We start from the raw sequence: 20046 nt of genomic DNA on the forward strand, positions 1-20046 counted from the left end.
TCAAAAAAAAAAAAAAAAAAAAAAAAAAAGATAAAGCTAAGAATATAATAAAGTCCAAATTAAAAACAGACAAAATGTGTTGTTATAAATAATATAATGATCCTTTCAGGAATCTTCTCTACCATATCATATATTATTACTCATTGAGAACTGAAAAGAAACATTTCTTTCAAGTTTCATATCAGGTTTCTCCTAAATAAGCTTTTTGTTTTTGCCCGATGGACACAGTGAATCTTGTAACTCCTGTGGTTTTTTAAAATTTCTTTTCACCATTAAGACACAGGAGTCAAATATGAAGTCTGTTTCTGGCAAGTAAACAGATCTGTACAATATGCACTTCTGTGTGCTCACTCAACAAATAATTACTGAATATCCACTATGTACCAGGCAGTTCTACACAGGAGGAGTACAGCAACAGTAAAAGAAGATGCCAAGGCAGGCCATCACGGAACTTACATAGTAGGGGGAGGGGAGGCACACATTAAACAAAAAAACTAGTAAGATGTCAGGAACTGGCCAAGCGCAGGGGCACAGGGGACAGAGTACTCTGTCTCAGGGGAAAAAAAAAAAAAAGATGTCAGGAACTGATAAGTATTAAGAAGACAAATAGGCCAGGCACAGTGGCTCACGTCTGTAATCCCAGCACTTTGGGATGCCGAGGCAGGTGGATCACCTGAGGTCGGGAGTTCAAGACCAGTCTGACCAACATGGAGAAACCCCGTCTCTACTAAAACTACAAAATTAGCTGGGTGTTGTGGCGCATGCCTGTAATCCCAGTTACTCAGGAGGCTGAGGCAGGAGAATTGCTTGAACTCGGGAGGCGGAGGTTGTAGTGAGCCAAGATCACACCATTGCACTCCAGCATGAGCAACAAGAGTGAAACTTCGTCTAAAACACACACACACAAATCAGAGGAGAAAGAGACAGGGAAGGGGCATGGAGTGCGGCTTGTCAGAGGAGCCTTGAGTGACGGTGGGGGGAAGTCATGAAGTTATCTTCAAAAGTGTCCCTGGCAGAGGCAACAGCAAGAACAGGCAGAAGGGTGCCCGGCATTTTCACAGAACAGCAGGCCAGCCAGAGGGACTCCAGCAGAGGATCGGTGTTAGGAGCAAGCCTACAGAGCTGAGAGCTCATCTTACCCCTGTGTTATTTTTCTATTGTGGCTTCTCCTTTGCCTTCATTCTCTCAAATATTCATGTTATCCTTTTGCATTGTACCCAATTTTTTAAGCTGGCTAAACTTTTCTGGGGAAGAGGCAAAGTAAAATATCGTCATCCAGCTTAACTTGTATATTTATTTGTGGCCCTTCAAAGTTAAGCTAGAAAACCAAGTGCCAATGAGTGGGCAGAGACCACGGCAGCTTTTTCTATGAGTGAGGTCTGTGACTGCAGAAAGACGATTAGCTGAGCTCACCGCTGTCACCTCCTCCACTATTTCCAGGTGCTTGGGGAGAATCTTTCCTAGCACTGAGCAGCAAATCTCCACAGAGGGAAGAGAAAAAACTTTTATGGAGCACCTGCTACACGCCATGTGTTATGCCAACCCTGTGCTAGGCACTTAAACTTATTTCATTTACTCCTCAATACAACTGTGGAAAGTGGGTATAAAATCTCTTGTAGAAGAAACTGAGGTATAGGAATGATAAACAGTAGCTTCCCAAAGTTATATGGTTAACATGGGACAAAGGCAAGATCAGAACTCAGACGTAGCCAATCTCTGCCAACCAGAATCTTTAATTCGGTCTGCCCCCAAATCAAAAGTGATTAGGGGCAGTTTTAAACTAAAGTTCTTACTACCTGCTCACAAAGAATCCTGCTGCTGAGTCCTAGCCTCAGCTACCCCTGGTACGAATTTATTTCCACTTTCTGTCCCCCGAGAGAGCTGACTGTGCTGGAGCAAAGGCTTTGTCCCATTAAGTCTTCCCGTCCTCCACTCTGCTCACCACCTGCCCTAATTATCCTCCTACCATTAGCCAACATGACTTGATGGGAGCCGGGTAGGGGACTGGAGAAACTAATCTTAAAACCAAGGGAAGAACAGATGCCAAAGCTAAATATAAATCTGTGAAACGGCGCTGAACTAGATCTTTCCGGTATGGCCTGACCTCTGGCACTGCGTTTTTACCACTCCATGTTTCAAGCCCCAGCCCATCCATGAACTCTAAGGGCAGGGATTCCACACCATCTGCCTCTACCTCATACTCCACAGGCACTGATAAACACCCAGTGGACAAATGAAATTACTTCAGAGCAACACCCTGTAGTTGACATAAATATTTAAAGCCTAACTGAATTTTAACTCAGAAAACATAAACTACTGAAAGATGTTACTAGCAAATAAAAATATCTGAGCTTACCATAGAGACAACAGAAGCCAGTAACTACTGGCCTCTGCTGTGGTATGTAAGACAAATACAAGAGTTGTCTAAGTCTCTGAAACATCCACTATTTGACTCTGCTGACACTAAGACAGTAGGCAGTTCCAATTAATCCTTCATTTAACACTGAAGTTATCATAATGACCTGGTTTAAACATATCAGGGGAGAATTAGGCCAAAACAGCAGAAGCTGGTCAGACTGCAACTGGCTAGTGGCGTGGTCAGATATATCTTTTTTTATTCCAAGAAAAGCCCTGAGCTGCAGAGGAGGAAGAGAACACGAGAGCTCAAAACCAAGCAAGTTAAGAGCCAAACATGCAGCCAGGAGCTACAGGATTTGTAACTGGACTGTCACCTGTGGAAGGGGTGATGGAGATGCCATGCCCTGGTAGCTCTGGAGGCTTTGGTCCCGCTGTTTCTTAAAAGCACCCTCACCTCCTACAGTAACAAATTTTCAGATAATTTCCTCCAAGATTCAGAGTTAAAATTGCCTGGCTTCAAATTCAGGTCCCAATGAAAACTAGTTGTGTGACTTTGAGCAAATCATTTAATTTCTCTGTGCCTCAGTGTCCTCAGATGTAAAATGGAGATAACGACCTCACTGTGGTTGTTACATGATAAAGCAAAGTACATAAGGAACATACCATGGTACTTGCTACCTGATAAATAAATGTTATTAACTAAAATAAATGTTAGTTGTTATTAAAATTGAAGGAAGGGGAGATAAGAGGGGAGCTAAGGACAATTGTTAGTCAGGGATTGATTAGTAGCTGTTTAACTTAGAGCACATCGTCCCAAGCCTCAGCTTCTTAGAAGTTAACTGTGGAGCTATTCTCTACTTTTCAGAATTGTTGTAAACAGTAAATGTGGTAGTATTTGCAGGCTCTTGGAAGAAAGTGGGTGTTCAATGTCTGTAAAACTTAAGTCGAAGCCGGGCATGGTGGCTCACACCTGTAATCCCAGCACTTTGGGGGGCTGAGGTGGGCGGATCACAAGGTCAGGAGATTGAGATCATCCTGGCTAAGACGGTGAAACCCCGTCTCTACTAAAAATACAAAAAATTAGCCGGGCATGGTGGCGGGTGTCTGTAGTCCCAGCTACTTCAGAGGCTGAGGCAGGAGAATGGTGTGAACCCGGCAGGCGGAGCTTGCAGTGAGCCAAGATGGCGCCACTGCACTCCAGCCTGAGCGATAGAGCGAGACTCTGTCTTGGGAAAAAAAAAAAACTTAAGTCGACAACAGAGCTTTTGGATATGATGTATAAGGTTTTACAAAATAAGCTAATTAAAACCACAATATATAGCAGTTACTGTTTATACTAAAACATGCAACTAAATAATTCCTGGGCATTTACAAAAGATAATGCCCCTTCCTCTTTATACCACTTGCTTGACAAAATCACAATGGTTAAATCCATGTCTGGGACCACCCTGCCTGTAGCCACACAGCTAAACAAGTTTGGAGGAAAACATACCACCCTACTGGCTTGTAGAACTTTCGATCCAAAACCTCCAATCTCCAGTGGGCCTTTAATGTTGCTTGGCAAATCCTTCCAAAGAAACCTTGTCCACTCCCTCTCCCACTCCCCTAGAGGCCTAATATATGCCTTCTCTCCTAAATCTCCACTATCTCTTTGGCAATTTTTTTTTTCTTTTTTAAGACAGGGTCCCACTCTGTCTGTTGCCCAGGCTGGAATGCAGGGCACAATCTCGGCTCACTGCAACCTCCGCCTCCCGGGTTCAAGCGATTCTTCTGCCTCAGCCTCCCGAGTAGCGGAGACTACAGGTGCATGCCACCAAGCTCAGCTGATATTTGTGTTTTTAGTAGAGACGGGGTTTCACCATATTGGCCAGGCTGGTCTCAAACTCCTGACCTCGTGATCTGCTCACTTCGGCCTCCCAAAGTGCTGGGATTACAGGCGTGAGCCACCGCGTCTGGCTTCTTTGGCAATTTTTAGCTGATGATCTTGTTTCCTATTTCATCAAAAAGACTGAAGTTCTAAGAAGTTCCATAATCTTCAATCAACAACTTTTCTCATCCTCCAGAGTCTGCACCCATGTTTCCCATCTGTTACTGACTAAATGATCCATGCTCCTGTCTAAAAGCTAAGACTGGGCCAGATGTGGTGGCTCATGTCTGTAATCTCAGCACTTTGAGAGGCTGAGGCGGGTGGATCACTTGAAGTCAGGAGTTTGAGACCAGCCTGACCAACATGGTGAAACTCCATCTCTACTAAAAACACAACAATTAGCTGGGTGTGGTGGTGCACGCCTGTAGTCCCAGCTACTAGGGAGGCTGAGGCAGGAGGATCACTTGAACCTGAGAGGCAGAGGTTGCAGTGAGCCAAGATCGTGCCACTGTACTCCAGCCTGGGTAAAGAATGACACTGTATCTCAAAAAAAAAAAAAAAGACCATATATATATATGAAATAATAAAAACAAAAGCAAAGACCAGGCTGGGAATGGTGGCTAACATCTATAATCCAACACTTTGGGAGGCCAACATGGGAGGACTGCTTGAGCCCAGGAGTTCCAGACCAGCCTGGGCAACAGTGGAACCCTGTCTTAAAAAACAAAAAAAAAAGGAGCTAAGAAGACCACTTACCAAACCCCCTTTCCCATTGTCTCTTGCTTATCTCGTGTTTCACCTCAGTCATTTTCCTCGCTCTCGCCTACATTATCCATTTTTCTCTCTACTGGAACATTCCCACCAGTATAAAAATATACTGCGACTTCTTCCATCTAAAAAACACCTTCTTGACCTTACTTCTTCCAGCTAGCTACTGACCCTGGCCCTTGCCCCTGCTCTGTTTCTCTCTGTAGCAAATACCTCAAAAGAGCTATCTATATTTGTTATGTCCAATTCTCTCTTAAACCAACTCCAAATAAGCTTTCACCCTCACCATCTCATAAAAAAGACTCTGTCTAGATCACCAGTGACCTCCATGTTGCTAAATCCAAAGATAAATTCTCAGCCCTCATTTTTTATGACCCATAAGAAGTATCTGACACAGCTGATGACCCTTTCTATCTTGACAGACTTTCTTTACTTGCCTCTCAGAATACCATGCACTTGATTTTCTTCATCTCACACTGGCTACTGCTTTTCCATCTCTTCTTTTGGCTCTTCTATTTCTTCCTTTTTTTTTTTTTTTTCTGAGATGGAGTCGTGCTCTGTCACCCACGATGGAGTCCAGTGGTGTTTTCTTGGCTCACTGCAACCTCTGCCTCCTGGGTTCAAGTGATTCTCCTGCCTTACCCTCCCAAGTAGCTAGGACTACAGGCGTGTGCCACCATGCCTAGCTATTTTTTTCCTATTTTTAGTAGGGATGGGGTTTCACCATGTTGGCCAGGCTGATCTCAAACTCTTGGCCTCAAGTGATCCACCCACCTCAGCCTCCCAAAGTGCTGGGATTACAGGTGTGAGTCACCATGCCCAGCTGGTTTTTCTGTTTCTTCCTAACTTCTGAACTCTGGGGTGCCCCAGGGCTCAAAAGATGGTCCTTTTTTTCCCTCTATCAACACTTATAACGCTTTGTGAGCTCATCCAGTCACATGGCTTTAAATACTATCTACCATATTTCATCAAATCTAAGAATCCACCAAAGGTAAGATGCATCATAGTTTATGGTTCACTGAAAGGAAAAAAATGCTGCTAATTAAACTAATACATCATCTATTGTTAAGATTCATCCTGAAAAACAGAAAAAAAGTAAAAGAAAGAAAAACAGGCAAAAAATAAGAAAAAATATGGCCGGGCGCGGTGGCTCAAGCCTGTAATCCCAGCACTTTGGGAGGCCGAGGCGGGTGGATCACGAGGTCAGGAGATCGAGACTATCCTGGCTAACATGGTGAAACCCCGTCTCTACTAAAAATACAAAAAACTAGCCGGGCATGGTGGCGGGCACCTGTAGTCTCAGCTACTTGGGAGGCTGAGGCGGGAGAATGGCGTGAACCCGGGAGGCGGAGCTTGCAGCGAGCCGAGATCACGCCATTGCACTCCAGCCTGGGAGACACAGCGAGACTCCGTCTCAAAAAAAAAAAAAAAAAGAAAAAGAAAAAAGATTCATCCTGATTTTATAGATTTGAAAATAGAGCCAAGTGCTGTGGCTCACGCCTTTAATCCCAGCACTTTGGGAGGCTGAGGTAGGTGGATCACCTGAGATTAGGAGTTTGAGACCAGCCTGGCCAACATGGTGAAACCCTGTCTCTACTAAAAATACAAAAATAGCTGGGCATGGTGGTGCTACTCAGAAGGCTGAGGCAGAAGAATTGCTCGAGCCTGGGAGGCAGAGGTTGCAGTGAGCAGAGACTGCACTGCTGCACTCCAGCCTGGGCAACAACAGTGAAACTCTGTCTCCAAAAAAAAAAAAAAAAAAAGGAAAAGATGTGTGCTGTGTGCTTTAGATGAAATACAGATACAGATGTGCCCCCAAACTCCCACATTAAATGTATAGCTCAGATATCTCTTCTGACCACCAGGTTAACATATAAAACTGCTACTCAACACCATCTGGAAACTTCATTGACATCTCAACTCCATATACCTCAAACTGAACTTCTGCTCTTCCTGCAAAATCTACTCACAGTCTTTCTCAACTCAGTTATTGTAACTTTTTTTTTTTTTTTTTTTAAAGACAAGTTCTCTCTCTGTTGACCAGGCTGGAGTGGGTCACTGCAGCCTTAACCTTTGGGGCTCAAGCAATCCTCCCACCTCAGCCTCCCAAGTAGCTGGGACTACAGGTGTGCACCACCACACCTGGGTAATTTTTTGCTTTTTTGTAGAGACGGGGTCTTCCTATGTTGCCCAAGCTGGTCTTGAACTTGTGGGCTCAAGAGATCTTCCCACTTCGGCCTAAGTGTTGGGATTACAGGTGTGAGCCACCATCCCTGGCCAACTTCATCCTTCTCACTGCTCAGACCAAGCTTTCTCCCTCTCACCTCCCACATCCTAGCTGTGTAGCACATCTTGTTGTCTCTACCTTCCAAATACATCCAGAATCAGACCATTTCTCACTACCTCCACTGCTCCCGTCTGGCTGGTGCCAGCATCATCTCATGCCTGAATTACTGCGACAGCTCCCTTCAGGCCCCAACTCCACTCTTGCTCCTTGACATTCAGGATATAAGGAAGTCATTATGCCACCCCTCTGCTCAGAACTCCCAGTGGCTCCTCTTTTCACCCAGAGTGAAAGCCCAGGAAGTCGTTGCAGAGGCAAACAAGTAGGCCAGGCCTGATCTCCCACCATTCTCATCCCTACTCACTCTGCAGTGGCCACAATGGCCTTGTTGCTCTTCCTAGAATATATCAAGCATTCCTCCGTCTTGCAGTCTTAGGACTGGCTGTTTCCTGTGCCCAGAATACTCTTCCCTCAGATAGCCACAAGGCTAAATTCTTCACCTCCTTCAAGTTTTTCCACAAATATCACCTTTTCAATGAAGTCATCTTGATCACCCTATTTTTTTTGAGATGGAGTCTTGCCCTGTCACCCAGGTTGGAGTGCAATGGTGCAATCCTGACTCACTGCAATCTCTGCCTCCTGGGTTCAAACGATTCTCCTGCCTCAGCCTTTGAGTAGCTGGGATTTAAAGCCTAACTGAACTCTAGCACTGCGTTTTCACCACTCCATGTTTCAAGGTGTCTGCCACCGTGCTCAGCTAATTTTTGTATTTTTAGTAGATATGGGGTTTTGCCATGTTAGCCAGGTTGATCTCGAACTCCTGACCTCATGATCGTCCCACCTCGGCCTCCCAAAGTGCTGAGATTACAGGCGTGAGCCACCGCGCCTGGCCTGATCACCCTATTAAAAATGCAATGTGCCTGGCACTCCCCTTCCCCAGTATTCTGCTTGACGTATGTAATCATCTTCTAACATGTTCTTTAATTTACATCACAGATATAGAAATCTCTTGATGCCTGTCTGTTTTGTTAGATAATAAACTATAAAAGGGCAAAGATTTTCATTATTGAGGTCCCTGAAGCATCCCAAGATCCTGGAACAGTAGTTGTGCCACAAATATTTGCTGAGTGGATGTATAAGCAAAGCATGGGGAGAATGGCAGCATGTTAATTCCACAAACATCCCCCAAATGCCCAGGATGTGCTGGGCTCTGGGTCTTAGGCAATGAGGATTCCAGGTTGATAAGGCATGGCTCTTGGTCTCCGGATACAGGGGGGTGGGAAAGGAAGACAAGCTAACCAAATTTTCTCCCTGAGTAGTGAAATTCAGATTAGAAATAGTGAAGACGAGCCCTGGCCCCTCTCTGAACCCCTTTGCTTGTGTCATTTTCTCCTCTCCTTCTTGCCCTTCAAGATGCTGCCCGCCATCTTGTACATTTAACTGCTTTTCCCCAGCTTCGGTCTTTGGCCCTCTTCTCCTGCCTCTCAAGCACTGAAAGTTGTGAGGTCCTGTCTCAAGGCCAATTCCCATTCTTGTGCTGCCCCTGATGTCCTCATCCCATCCCACAGCTTCCCTAATGGCCTTACAGACCTTTTCATCTTTAAACTCATAGTTCCACCTGCACATCTGCACTAGACTGAAAGTGCCCAGAACACAGCCCATGTATCTTTCCTTTTCCTGCATTTTTTTTTTTTTTTTGAGACGGAGTCTTGCTCTGTCGCCCAGGCTGGAGTGCAGTGGAGCAATCTCGACTCCCTGCAAGCTCCACCTCCCGGGTTCACACCATTCTCCTGCCTCAGCCTCCCGAGTAGCTGGGACTACAGGAGCCTGCCACCACGCCTGGCTAATTTTCCTTTTCCTGCATTCTTAGTGCCAGTTAATAGCATTACCAGTTGCCCAGATACCCAGGGAGAAATGGGGGTGACCAACCATCTCCATTTACTGAGGTTGCTCCTGGGACTTGGGACTCTCTGTGCCAAAACCAGGAGAAGTCTGGGGAAAAATGAAACAAGCTGGTCACCCTAAATGCCTGGTCCAGAATCTGGAACACGCAGGGGTAATAACCTCTGGCAGTTCTCTACATCAACCCCTCATACCCAGCCCAGTTTCTTTGTTGACCTCATCATAGATCTGAGAACATGTTCTGCATGCCACATTTACTATAACCCTAACTCCCGTTCCCAGGCTCATGTTTCCAAACCAAACACTCAGAATAGAGTGCAGTGTAGCTCAGAGGCCCACAGGTACTGACTCGATGACACTGTGGAAGGAGGTGGTATCCAGCTGGAAGATGGACAGGTCAAAGAGGGTGGTAAAGTCCCTCGGGATCTCATCGCTCTCCTGGAGACACTCTCGATTCCGCTTTGATAGGGTGGCTGTGTAGGGCAGCATCATGTAATCAGAAATCTGAAAGCCACAAGAGGATTCCTTTCAGCACAGCAAGAACAAGCATTTATTCTGTCAAATCTCCCGTCTCAGGTCTAAATCTGCAACATTTATACTCTCTTGCCAAGAAATTTTACTGTTCATGATCACTGACCACTAAACCTTAAATAAGCTAATTTATGTGGAAAGAGGAACAAAATTAACTTGGCTAAACCCCAGCACTGGCTAAATCCAACTCTCCAATTACACCAGTACTCACATGGCTGAACACAGCTGGAGAAACACACAACCCTGTCAACTGGTCTTTTAATTTCATGATCTCTGATCTTTTTTTTTTTTTTTTGGAGACGGAGTCTCGCTCTGTCACCCAGGCTGGAGTGCAGTGGCCGGATCTCTGCTCACTGCAAGCTCCGCCTCCCGGGTTTACGCCATTCTCCTGGCTTAGCCTCCCGAGTAGCTGGGACTACAGGCGCTCGCCACCTCGCCCGGCTAGTTTTTTGTACTTTTTAGTAGAGACGGGGTTTCACCGTGTTAGCCAGGATGGTCTCGATCTCCTGACCTTGTGATCCGCCCGTCTCGGCCTCCCAAAGTGCTAGGATTACAGGCTTGAGCCACCGCGCCCGGCCATGATCTCTGATCTTGAGCACTCAGCAATCAACTACCTCTCTGTAGTCTACCCACTTTCCCATTCTTCTAGACAATACTCCCCTTTTTCCAGTTCAGCCATGAAAATTATTTTCCCAGCTGGGTGCAGTGGCTCACACCCACAACACTTTGGGAGGCTGAGGTGAGCGGATCGCTTGAGCCCAGGAGTTGGAGGCCAGCCTGGGCAATATGGCAAAACCCTGTCACTACAAAAATACAAAAAAATTTAGCTGAGCATGGTGGTGTGTGCCTGTAGTCTCAGCTACTTAGAAGGCTGAGGTGGGAGGATCACCTGAGCCCAGGACGTCAACACTGCAGTGAGCCATGATCAAACCACTTCATACCAGCCTGGGTGACAGAGTAAGACTTTGTCTCAAAAAAAAACTGGTTTTCCTTTTCACCATTTTAGCAATGACCCTATTTTCTATTTTAGTAAGAAAATAGAGGAAATCATGAAAGAAAGTCCACAAGCTCCCACCATAACATGTACCTACCCACTAGCATCCAGGCCCTATCTGCTTCTTTCCTCCTGGTACAAGCCAGAGTACCTGTGACACCAGTACAGACAGTTCCTCCACCGGTACACTAGATACCAGTCCTTCTCCCCTAGCCAAGGACATCCCTCTAGCATTGCTGAGAGCCCTCAGTCATGACACATGCTGTGGACTAGTGACAGTAAAAGACCACCAGGAAAACCTAAATGCCTGCCAACAGGATAGTGGTTAAATATGTATGTATACATATACATATATATACATACACACATATATGTATATGTATACACACACAGATGTATACACATGTATACACATATATATGTATACACATATATACACATATGTATACATATATATACAAACACACACACACACACACATATATATATATATATTTTTTTTTTTGAGACGAGTCTCACTCTGCCACCCAGGCTGGAGTGCAGTGGCGCGATCTCAGTTCATGCCATTCTCCTGCCTTAGCCTCCTGAGTAGCTGGGACTACAGGCGCTCGCCACCACGCCTGGCTAATTTTTTTTAAATTTTTTAATTTTGTAGTAGAAACAGGGTTTCACCATGTTAGCCAGGATGGCCTCAATCTCCTGACCTCATGATCCACCCGCCTCAGCCTCCCAAAGTTCTGGGATTACAGGCGTGAGCCACCGCAACTGGCCATGAGTAGTTAAATATATTACACTTAAATAATGAAGCAAAATATCCATATGCTTAATGTTTCCATATAAGGAAATACTTTAGACATGCAGCTCTCCTGTTTCCTAACCCAAATCAGTCTCTGAGAAGCCATGTCCCTAGGTGAGGGAGGAAGCAGTCAGTGGACAGCCATCTTTGACTGTCTTCTCACCTACCTCCCATGACCAATGGCCAGGAAATTATTTCCCTGACATTTCAGAGTTTAAGAAATAGAGAAACAATTGTAGGGTAAGTAGAGTTTGAATTAGGAGACCTGGATTTGGATCCTGGCTCTGCACTTGCCTGCCATTTGAACACACTGCGATCTTGAAGGATTTCAGTTTCCTCATCTATAAAATGAGAATAAGACCACCTGCCTCCCAGGGCAGTTGAGAGGATTAAATAAGATGACTTATGTGGAAGTATATGGCATACAATGCCTGACACATTACCATCTATTAACTTAGCCCACATAATCATTCTGTGAGGCAGAGAACACAGGTATTAGCATCCCCTGTTCACAGATAAGAAAACCAGAAGCCTGGGCCGGGGGGCTCACGCCTGTAATCCCAGCACTTTGGGAAGCTGAGGCAGGTGGATCATTTGAGGTCAGGAGTTTGAGACCAGCCTCGTCAAAATGGTGAAACCCTGCCTCTACTAAAAATACAAATATTAGCCAGGCATGGTGGTTCACGTCTGTAATCCCAGCTACTCAGGAGGCTGAGGCAGGAGAATCACTTGGACAGGAGATGGAGGTTGCAGTGAGCTGAGATTGCGCCACTACACTCCAGCCTTCGGCAACAGAGCAAGACTCCATCTCAATACAATACATTTTTTAAAAAAATAAAGAAAACTAGGATGAAAAATGGTCAGAAAGAACCTGTATAAGGTCCAAGAGCCAGTGGTGATTTCGCTGTGCTGGTTTCACCACTCTCACTTGTCTGATGAATATTATCATAATGCCTTTAGAACTGTTAAATCTAAAGGCGACAAAATTATAGTTTACAACATAAATTCTGATAGTCTTTGTTTCTTTATGAAAAAATTTCATACTTCTGAAAAAAGTATTTTTCTGCAGATGCTCATTTTGAAAGTTTGGGCCAGAGTGCCCATAATTTAAATTCTAATTTATATACATACTGTATGTATGTATGTTCCCCTCCAATTAATTCTATGATTAATTACATATTTTGTTTATTGACTTATTTTTTACAATATGGCCTTCATCCCCCCCAATCATCCTTTCTTTCCATTTTTCTTACAGATGAGGTAAGACAGACGTGTATTCCTTTTGAGCTGTTAGAAGTGATACTGAGAAGCTGGACTCATTTTTCATTTAAAAGTTTCTAATAATTCGCAGTGTCTACCTCTGGGTCTTCGGCATCAATCTGGTTTAGGTGGATGTCTCCTGTTGTGAGCCACTGGAAAACAACATCCTTAAAAAAAAAAAAGTACATAATTAGGACAGTTGGTTATTTGAAAAAGCTGAAGGTCAGGACTAGAGAATTAAATCAAGAAAAATGATAAAGGAAAAAAGATTAAAGCAGTGATTCAGAAAAGGGTAGCCAGCCTTGAAATCATATGAGAACTCAAAGGTTTTCGTCACCCTAATGCAACTTTTTATTTATTTTCTTTTTTGAGACAGAGTCTCGCTCTGTTGCCCAGGTTGCAGTGTGGTGGTGTGATCTCGGCTTATTGCAACCTCCGCCTCCTGGGTTCAAATGATTCTCCCGTCTCAGCCTTCCGAGTAGCTGGGATTACAGGCGTCTGCCACCAGGCCCGGCTGATTTTTGTATTTTTAGTAGATGGGGTTTCACCATGTTGGTCAGGCTGGCCTCAAACTCCTGATCTCAGGTGATCCGCCTGTCTCGGCCTCCCAAAGTGGTGGGATTATAGGCATGAGCTGCTGTGCCCAGCATAATGCAACTTTTATTATCAGAAATTTATAATTTATCTTTAAGCACTCTAACCTCTAGCCACAAGCTAAAATTTATTAACATTTGTTCACAATCCTGAATTAATCCCTGTTTACTGTGATGACAGTCTGAAATTAAAACTTTTGAAAAGTAGAATACCTAGGCTGGGCATGGTGGCTCATGTCTGTAATCCCAGCACTTTGGGAGGCTGAGGCGGATGGATCACCTGAACTCAGGAGTTCCAGACCAGCCTGGCCAACATGGTGAAACCCTGTCTTTATTAAAAATACAAAAATTAGCCTGATGTGGTGGCGCACACCTGTAATCCCAGCTACTCAGGAGGCTGAGGCAGGAGAATCGCTTGAACCAGCGAAGTGGAGGTGGCAGTGAGCCAAGATGGTGCCATTGCACTCCAGCCTGGGCAACAGAGAGAGACTCCATGTCAAAAAAAAAAAAAGTAGAATATCTAGATCTCCCATAATGTATCTAGAGACGCTGAAACTTCATGTAAATTCCACAGAAATAAGGTCTTAATCAATCTCCCAATATAACAATTATAAGGCTGAAGTAATCTATTTTATGAAGGAAAAAGTTTGGCGGGCGTTTCTTTCTCTCACTGGAATCACCAATGGACAGCTCTGACATGTGCTGTACAGACATGTGCTTCCCCACTCTGCCATCCTCCATAAGACATGTTCCCTGGGTGTTTTTTTGACAAAATTGCAATGTCTTTATTTGCCACATCAGTCAGTGAGTGGTCCTCTACAGAACCCTTCCTAATTCCCATTCCATGCCACCGGCCCCTCCTCTCCACGCACACCTTCACTGCTGATACTCAGGTCCCTATTCTTCCTTGCCTGGTGACACCACCGCCTTCCTAACTGGCTCTAGGCTGCCTCCTCCTTTCCACCTTCCACACAACTGACAGAAAAATCTTTCCAAAACATTCCAGAAGTTCTTTCATAAACAATAACAACAACAAAAAGAAGAAACACAGACCTGGCTATGCCCAAGGCTGCTGAAAACCCAAGGGCTCCCTGTGGCTTTCAGCATCAAGTTCGAGCTCCTTGGTCTCACACGTGATACTGCTGTTGAGCTTGTTCCTCTCTGCTTCTCCAGGCTCAGCTCCCACCCCACCTGACATGCTCAGAAACACCCTTCTGGGTTTTCTAATTTGTCTCTCTCTCTCTCAATGTATTACAAACTTTTCCAAAGCAGGGACTATGCCTGACTCAACTTTGTATTCTCAGTGCCTGGCATAGACTGGGTTCTGAGTAGCTGGTTTTAAATGAGCAAATAAACTTACCAGTATTTTTTAAAATGACATGAAAATAATACTTACACATTGTACATTCATGTGATGGAACAAATAGCTTACCATGATTTTGCTGTTTTCTTCTTTGTCCAAATATTGATCACTGAACATGTGACATGAACCAAGCACTGCCAGCTTCCCACCTTGGTTCTATTGATGACAAAGCAGGGTCAGATACTCAAATCCCAAGATGCAGCTCATGTATCCTAGTCCCCAGACACTTATCAGAATCACGCTAGCAACTGTCTTATATACTGAAGAGTGCCAATTCACACCCAGATTTTTTTTTTTTTTTTTTTTGAGACGGAGTCTCGTTCTGTCGGCCAGGCTGGAATGCAGTGGTGCAATCTCCACTCACTGCAAGCTCCGCCTCCCGGGTTTATGCCATTCTCCTGCCTCAGCCTCCCATGTAGCTGGGACTACAGGCACCCACCACCCCGCCTGGCTAATTTTTGTATTTTTAGTAGAGACGGGGTTTCGCCGTGTTAGCCAGGATGGTCTCGATCTCCTGACCTCATGATCTGCCCGCCTCAGCCTCCCAAAGTGCTGGGATTACAGGCGTGAGCCACCGGGCCCGGCCCACGCCCAGATTTTAAAGTTTAGAAATACCAACTATAGGCCAGGCGCAGTGGCTCAGCCTGTAATCCCAGCACTTTGGGAGGACGAGGTGGGCACATCATCTGAGGTCACGAGTTCGAAATCAGCCTGGCCAACATGGTGAAACCCCCATCTCTACTAAAAATAAAAAAAAAAATCAGCCGGGTGTGGTGGCATGTGCCTGTAGTCCCAGCTACTCAGGAGGCTGAGGCAGGAAAATCACTTGAACCTGCAAGGCGGAGGTTGCAGTGAGCTGAGATCACACCACGGCACTTCAGCCTGGGTGACAGAGTCAGACTCCATCTCAAAAAAAAAAAAAAAAAAAAGAAATACCAACTATAATAACTACTACGCTTTAACCTCCCTTTCATTTTAGATATTTCTGTATTTTTCTATTTGGCTTTCAACAAAAACTAACATAAATTAATTCTACATTAGTTGGGTGTGGTGAGGCATACCTGTAGTCCTAGCTACTTGGGAAGCTGGGGCAGAAGAATCACTTGAGCCCAGGAGCTCGAGGTTACAATGAGCTATGACTGCACCACTGCACTCCAGCCTGGGAAACAGAGCGAGTCCCTGTCTCTAAAAATTTAAAAAAAAAAAAAAAAAAAAAAAAAATTAAATTGGTTCTACAGCATTTTCCCACTGTTATTTATCTTATAAATGAAGATCATAATTTTAAAGGGAAAAAAAGATAAACTCAAAGACAGTCTGTACAGTTAAAGATACCTATGGGTACCAAAAAAAAAAAATATTTAAGTAAGATCCAAATAGAAAGCTAAGGTAGGCCGGGCACAGTGGCTCACACCTATAATCCCAGCACTTTGGGAGGCCGAGGTGGGCTGATCGCCCCGAGATCAGTAATCTGAGACCAGCCTAGCCAACATGGGAGGCAAAATCCTGTCTCTACTAGAAATACAAAAATTGGCCGGGCGTGGTGGCTCAAGCCTGTAATCCCAGCACTTTGGGAGGCCGAGACGGGCGGATCACGAGGTCAGGAGATCGAGACCATCCTGGCTAACATGGTGAAACCCCGTTTCTACTAAAAAAATACAAAAAAAAAAAAACTAGCCGGGCAAGGTGGTGGGCACCTGTAGTTCCAGCTACTTGGGAGGCTGAGGCAGGAGAATGGCGTAAACCTGGGAGGCGTAGCTTGCAGTGAGCTGAGATCTGGCCACTGCACTGCAGCCTGGGTGACAGAGCCAGACTCCATCTCAAAAAAAAAAAAAAAAAAAAAAGAAATACAAAAATTAGTTGGGGGTGGTGGCATATGCCTGTACTCCCACAGCTACTTGGGAGGCTGTGGCGGGATGATTGCTTGAACCGGGGAGGTGAGGTTGCAGTGAACTGAGATCGTGCCACTGCACTCCAGCCTGGGCAACAGAGTAAGATTCAGTCTCAAAGAAAGCTAAGGCAAGGCTGGGCGCAGTGGCTCACGCCTGTAATCCCAGCACTTTAGGAGAGCGAGGCAGGTGGATCACTTGAGGTCAGGAGTTCGAGACCAGCCTGGCCAAGATGGCGAAACCCCATCTCTACTAAAAATACAAAAATTAGCCAGGCATGGTGGTGCATGCCTGTAATCTCAACTACTCAGGAAGCTGAGGCACGAGAATCACTTGAATCTGGGAAGTGGAGGTTGCAGTGAACCAAAATCGCACCACTGCACCCCAGCCTGGGCGACAGAGTGAGACTCCGTCACACACAAAAAAAAAGAAAACTAAGGCACAAGCATGAGTCATAAAATAACAACTGGTTAATAAGAAAGATTTTCAATACTTGTAATTTTTAACAAATAAAAACAAAGTACTTTTGCCTATCAGATAAATAAATATGAAAAAATGATATAAACAGTGCTAGTCAAATTTTAGTGAAATAAGTTCTTTCACACATTGTTGTTGAAACTATTAACATATGCAACAAAAGCAGTCTGAAACGTAAAAAATTCTATGCACAGTTGTGTAGTTAAAGTCACAAAAAATTAGAAATAAATCCAAATGTTCACAAAAAAAGTAATTCAGAATGACAGAACCTTCTTCGGCAGTTAAATTTCATATTATAAAGGGTTTTCAGTAACATGGGAAAATGCTTCCAACAAATCATTGGGTTAAAAAAAAAGTATAATTTTTTTTTTCCATTTTTAGAGACAGGGTTTCACTCTGTCTCCCAGGGTGGAGTGCAGTGGCACAATCATGGCTCACTGTAGCCTCGAACTCCTGGGTTCAAGTGAGCCTCCTGCTTCAGCCTCCCAAGTAGCCAGGACTACAGGAGCACACCACCACACTCAGCTAACTTTTTTGTAGAGACAGGTCTTGTTATGTTGCCAGGGCTGGTCTCAAACTCCTGGCCACAAGTGATCCTACCTCCTTAACCTCTCAAAGTGCTAGGCATGAGCCACCACGCTTGACCTATAGCATAAATTATATAGCTATCCTACTTTAAAGCTTGTGAGGCAAATAAATAAAAATAAGGCAAAGCAAAAGTGGGAGAGAGTGAAGAATATGTCAACCTGGGCTGTCTTAGAGTCTTGGAGTAGTGCAATGGGGGAATTTTTTTCTTCTGCTTTATCTCTGTATTGTTCAATTTTCCTACAATTATTGTAACATTTCTACAATATTACTTTTTTTTTTTTTGGCGACAGTGTCTTGCTCTACTGCCCAGGCTTGTCTTGCTCCACTGCCCAGGCTGGAGTGCAGTGGCATGATCTTGGCTCACTGCAACCTCTGCTTCCAGGGTTCAAGTGATTCTCTTGCCTCAGTCTCTGGAGTAGCTGGGATTACAGGCACTCACCATCATGCTGGGCTAATATTTTTGTATTTTTAGTAGAGACAGGGTTTCACTATGTTGGCTAGGCTAGTCTCGAACTCCTGACCTCAAGTGATTCGCCCGCCTTGACCTCCCAAAGTGCTGGGATTACAGTTGTGAGCCACCACACCCAGCCCAACAATGAGCACATACTACTTTTGTAATGAGAAAACCAGTTCAATAGTAAAACTACAAAATGAAATCGGTTTTTCTAGCTACATCACATACAGGGAACAGGCATAGTTATAATTTCCCCAGGAAAAGAATTACACTAAGCCAGAGATGTCAAGAGATATAAATACACACATTCCATACATTTTTTAAAAATTGGTTTAAAAAACTCTGACTTGTACCACATTAAAAGCAAATGCTACATAGTCTGCCACCATGCGTGGCTAATTTTTCAATTTTTTTTTTTTTCTTTAAGACGGAGTCTCACTGTTTCCAGGCTGGAGTGCAGTGGCATGATCTCAGTTCACTGCAACCTCCTGGGTTCAAGCAATTCTCGTGCCTCAGCCTCCTGAGTAGCTGGGATTACAGGCACATGCCACCACACCCAGCTAATTTTTGTACTTTTAGTAGAGAGGCGGTTTCACCATGTTGGCCAGGATGGTCTTCATCTCCTGACCTTGTGATCCACCCGCCTTGGCCTCCCAAAGTGCTGGGATTACAGGCGTGAGCCACTATGCCCAGCCCAAGAGCTTTTAAATAAGGAGGGAAAGGTAATTCCTAGGTACCACAAAAAAAAATAGGATTGTTAAAAGCTACAGACATCGAGGTCCCTAGGAAAAAATTAGACGATCAGCTGGTGAATTCTGTCTTAGGGGACAGATGAAGGTAAATTCAGCAAAATGTGAATTAAAACTCAGTGGGGGCTGGGCACAGTGGCTCATGCCTGTAATCCTAGCACTTTGGAAGGCCAAGGCGGGCAGACTGCCTGAGCTCAGAAGTTCAAGACCAGCCTGGGCAACACGGTAAATCCCCATCTCTACTAAAAATACAAAAACTAACAGGGTGTGGTGGTATAGCTACTCGGGAGGCTGAGGCGGGAGACTCGCTTGAACCCGGGAGGCAGAGATTGCAGTGAGCCAAGATTGCGCCATTCTACTCCAGCCTGGGCAACAGAGCTCGTGCCTGTAATCCCAGCACTTTGAGAGGCCGAGGTGGGCAGATCACTTGAGGTCAGGAGTTCGAGATCAGCCTGGCCACCATAGTGAAACCCCATCTCTTCCCAAAATACAAAAATTAGGCATGCATGGTGGCAGACACCTGTAATCCCAGCTACTCGGGAGGCTGAGGCAGGAGAATTGCTTGAACCTGGGAGGTGGAGGTTGCAGTGAGCCGAGATCACGCCACTGCACTCCAGCCTGCACAACAGAGTGAGACTCCATCTCACAAAAAAAGAAAGAAAGAAAAAGAAAGGCAATGGGATGTTGGGTCACTGCCTGGGACTAGCTGCACCCACATTTTTATGGGGTCTCTAGGATAATAACTGGAAAAATAGTTTTCTGATACATTTTCTTAGGATAAACTAAAATAACATCAACATAATTCTGTGCTATTTTGTGTAATATGTTAACTCCATCTGTTCCTGAATGTATTCTCTTTACACTGAGGGTACAGCCCATAGTCACAGACAGGATTAAAAGTTACTTTAATCAATATGCTGCCATGGGATTGGGAAAAAAAAAAAAGTTATTTTAAAAGTTATAATACAGGTAGCCTCATGCTATAGTGGAAAAGCTTTGGGTTAAGAATAATAACGAGGCGGGCAGATCACAAGGTCAGGAGATCGAGACCATCCTGGCTAACATGGTGAAACCCCGTCTCTACTAAAAATATAAAATAAAAAATTAGCCAGGCGTGGTGGCGGGCGCCTGTAGTCCCCGCTACCTGGGAGGCTGAGGCAGGAGAATGGCGTGAGC

At 44.7% G+C, this 20046-nt stretch overlaps 1 protein-coding gene across 7 annotated transcripts in view; it reads right to left on the reverse strand.

The window, feature by feature from the left end:
- The window catches only part of IFT52 (intraflagellar transport 52), a 58276-nt gene that overhangs the window by 15833 nt on the left and 22397 nt on the right, over positions 1 to 20046 (reverse strand). For 5 of the 7 annotated variants that reach the window (XM_025400283.1, XM_025400282.1, XM_025400285.1 and 2 more), the window contains exons 8-10: positions 14786 to 14872; positions 12859 to 12927; positions 9529 to 9683 (exon numbers count right to left, since the gene is read on the reverse strand). In XM_025400283.1, coding sequence (XP_025256068.1) covers positions 9529 to 9683; positions 12859 to 12927; positions 14786 to 14872 — 311 coding nt within the window. Of the gene's footprint in view, positions 1 to 9528; positions 9684 to 12858; positions 12928 to 14785; positions 14873 to 15777; positions 15902 to 20046 lie in introns of all 7 variants that reach the window. The other 2 variants (XM_025400287.1, XM_025400286.1) reach the window with 1 other exon arrangement.

Source organism: Theropithecus gelada, chromosome 10 (genome assembly GCF_003255815.1).
Source record: "Theropithecus gelada isolate Dixy chromosome 10, Tgel_1.0, whole genome shotgun sequence".
In the NCBI taxonomy this organism is placed as follows: Eukaryota; Metazoa; Chordata; class Mammalia; order Primates; family Cercopithecidae; genus Theropithecus; species Theropithecus gelada.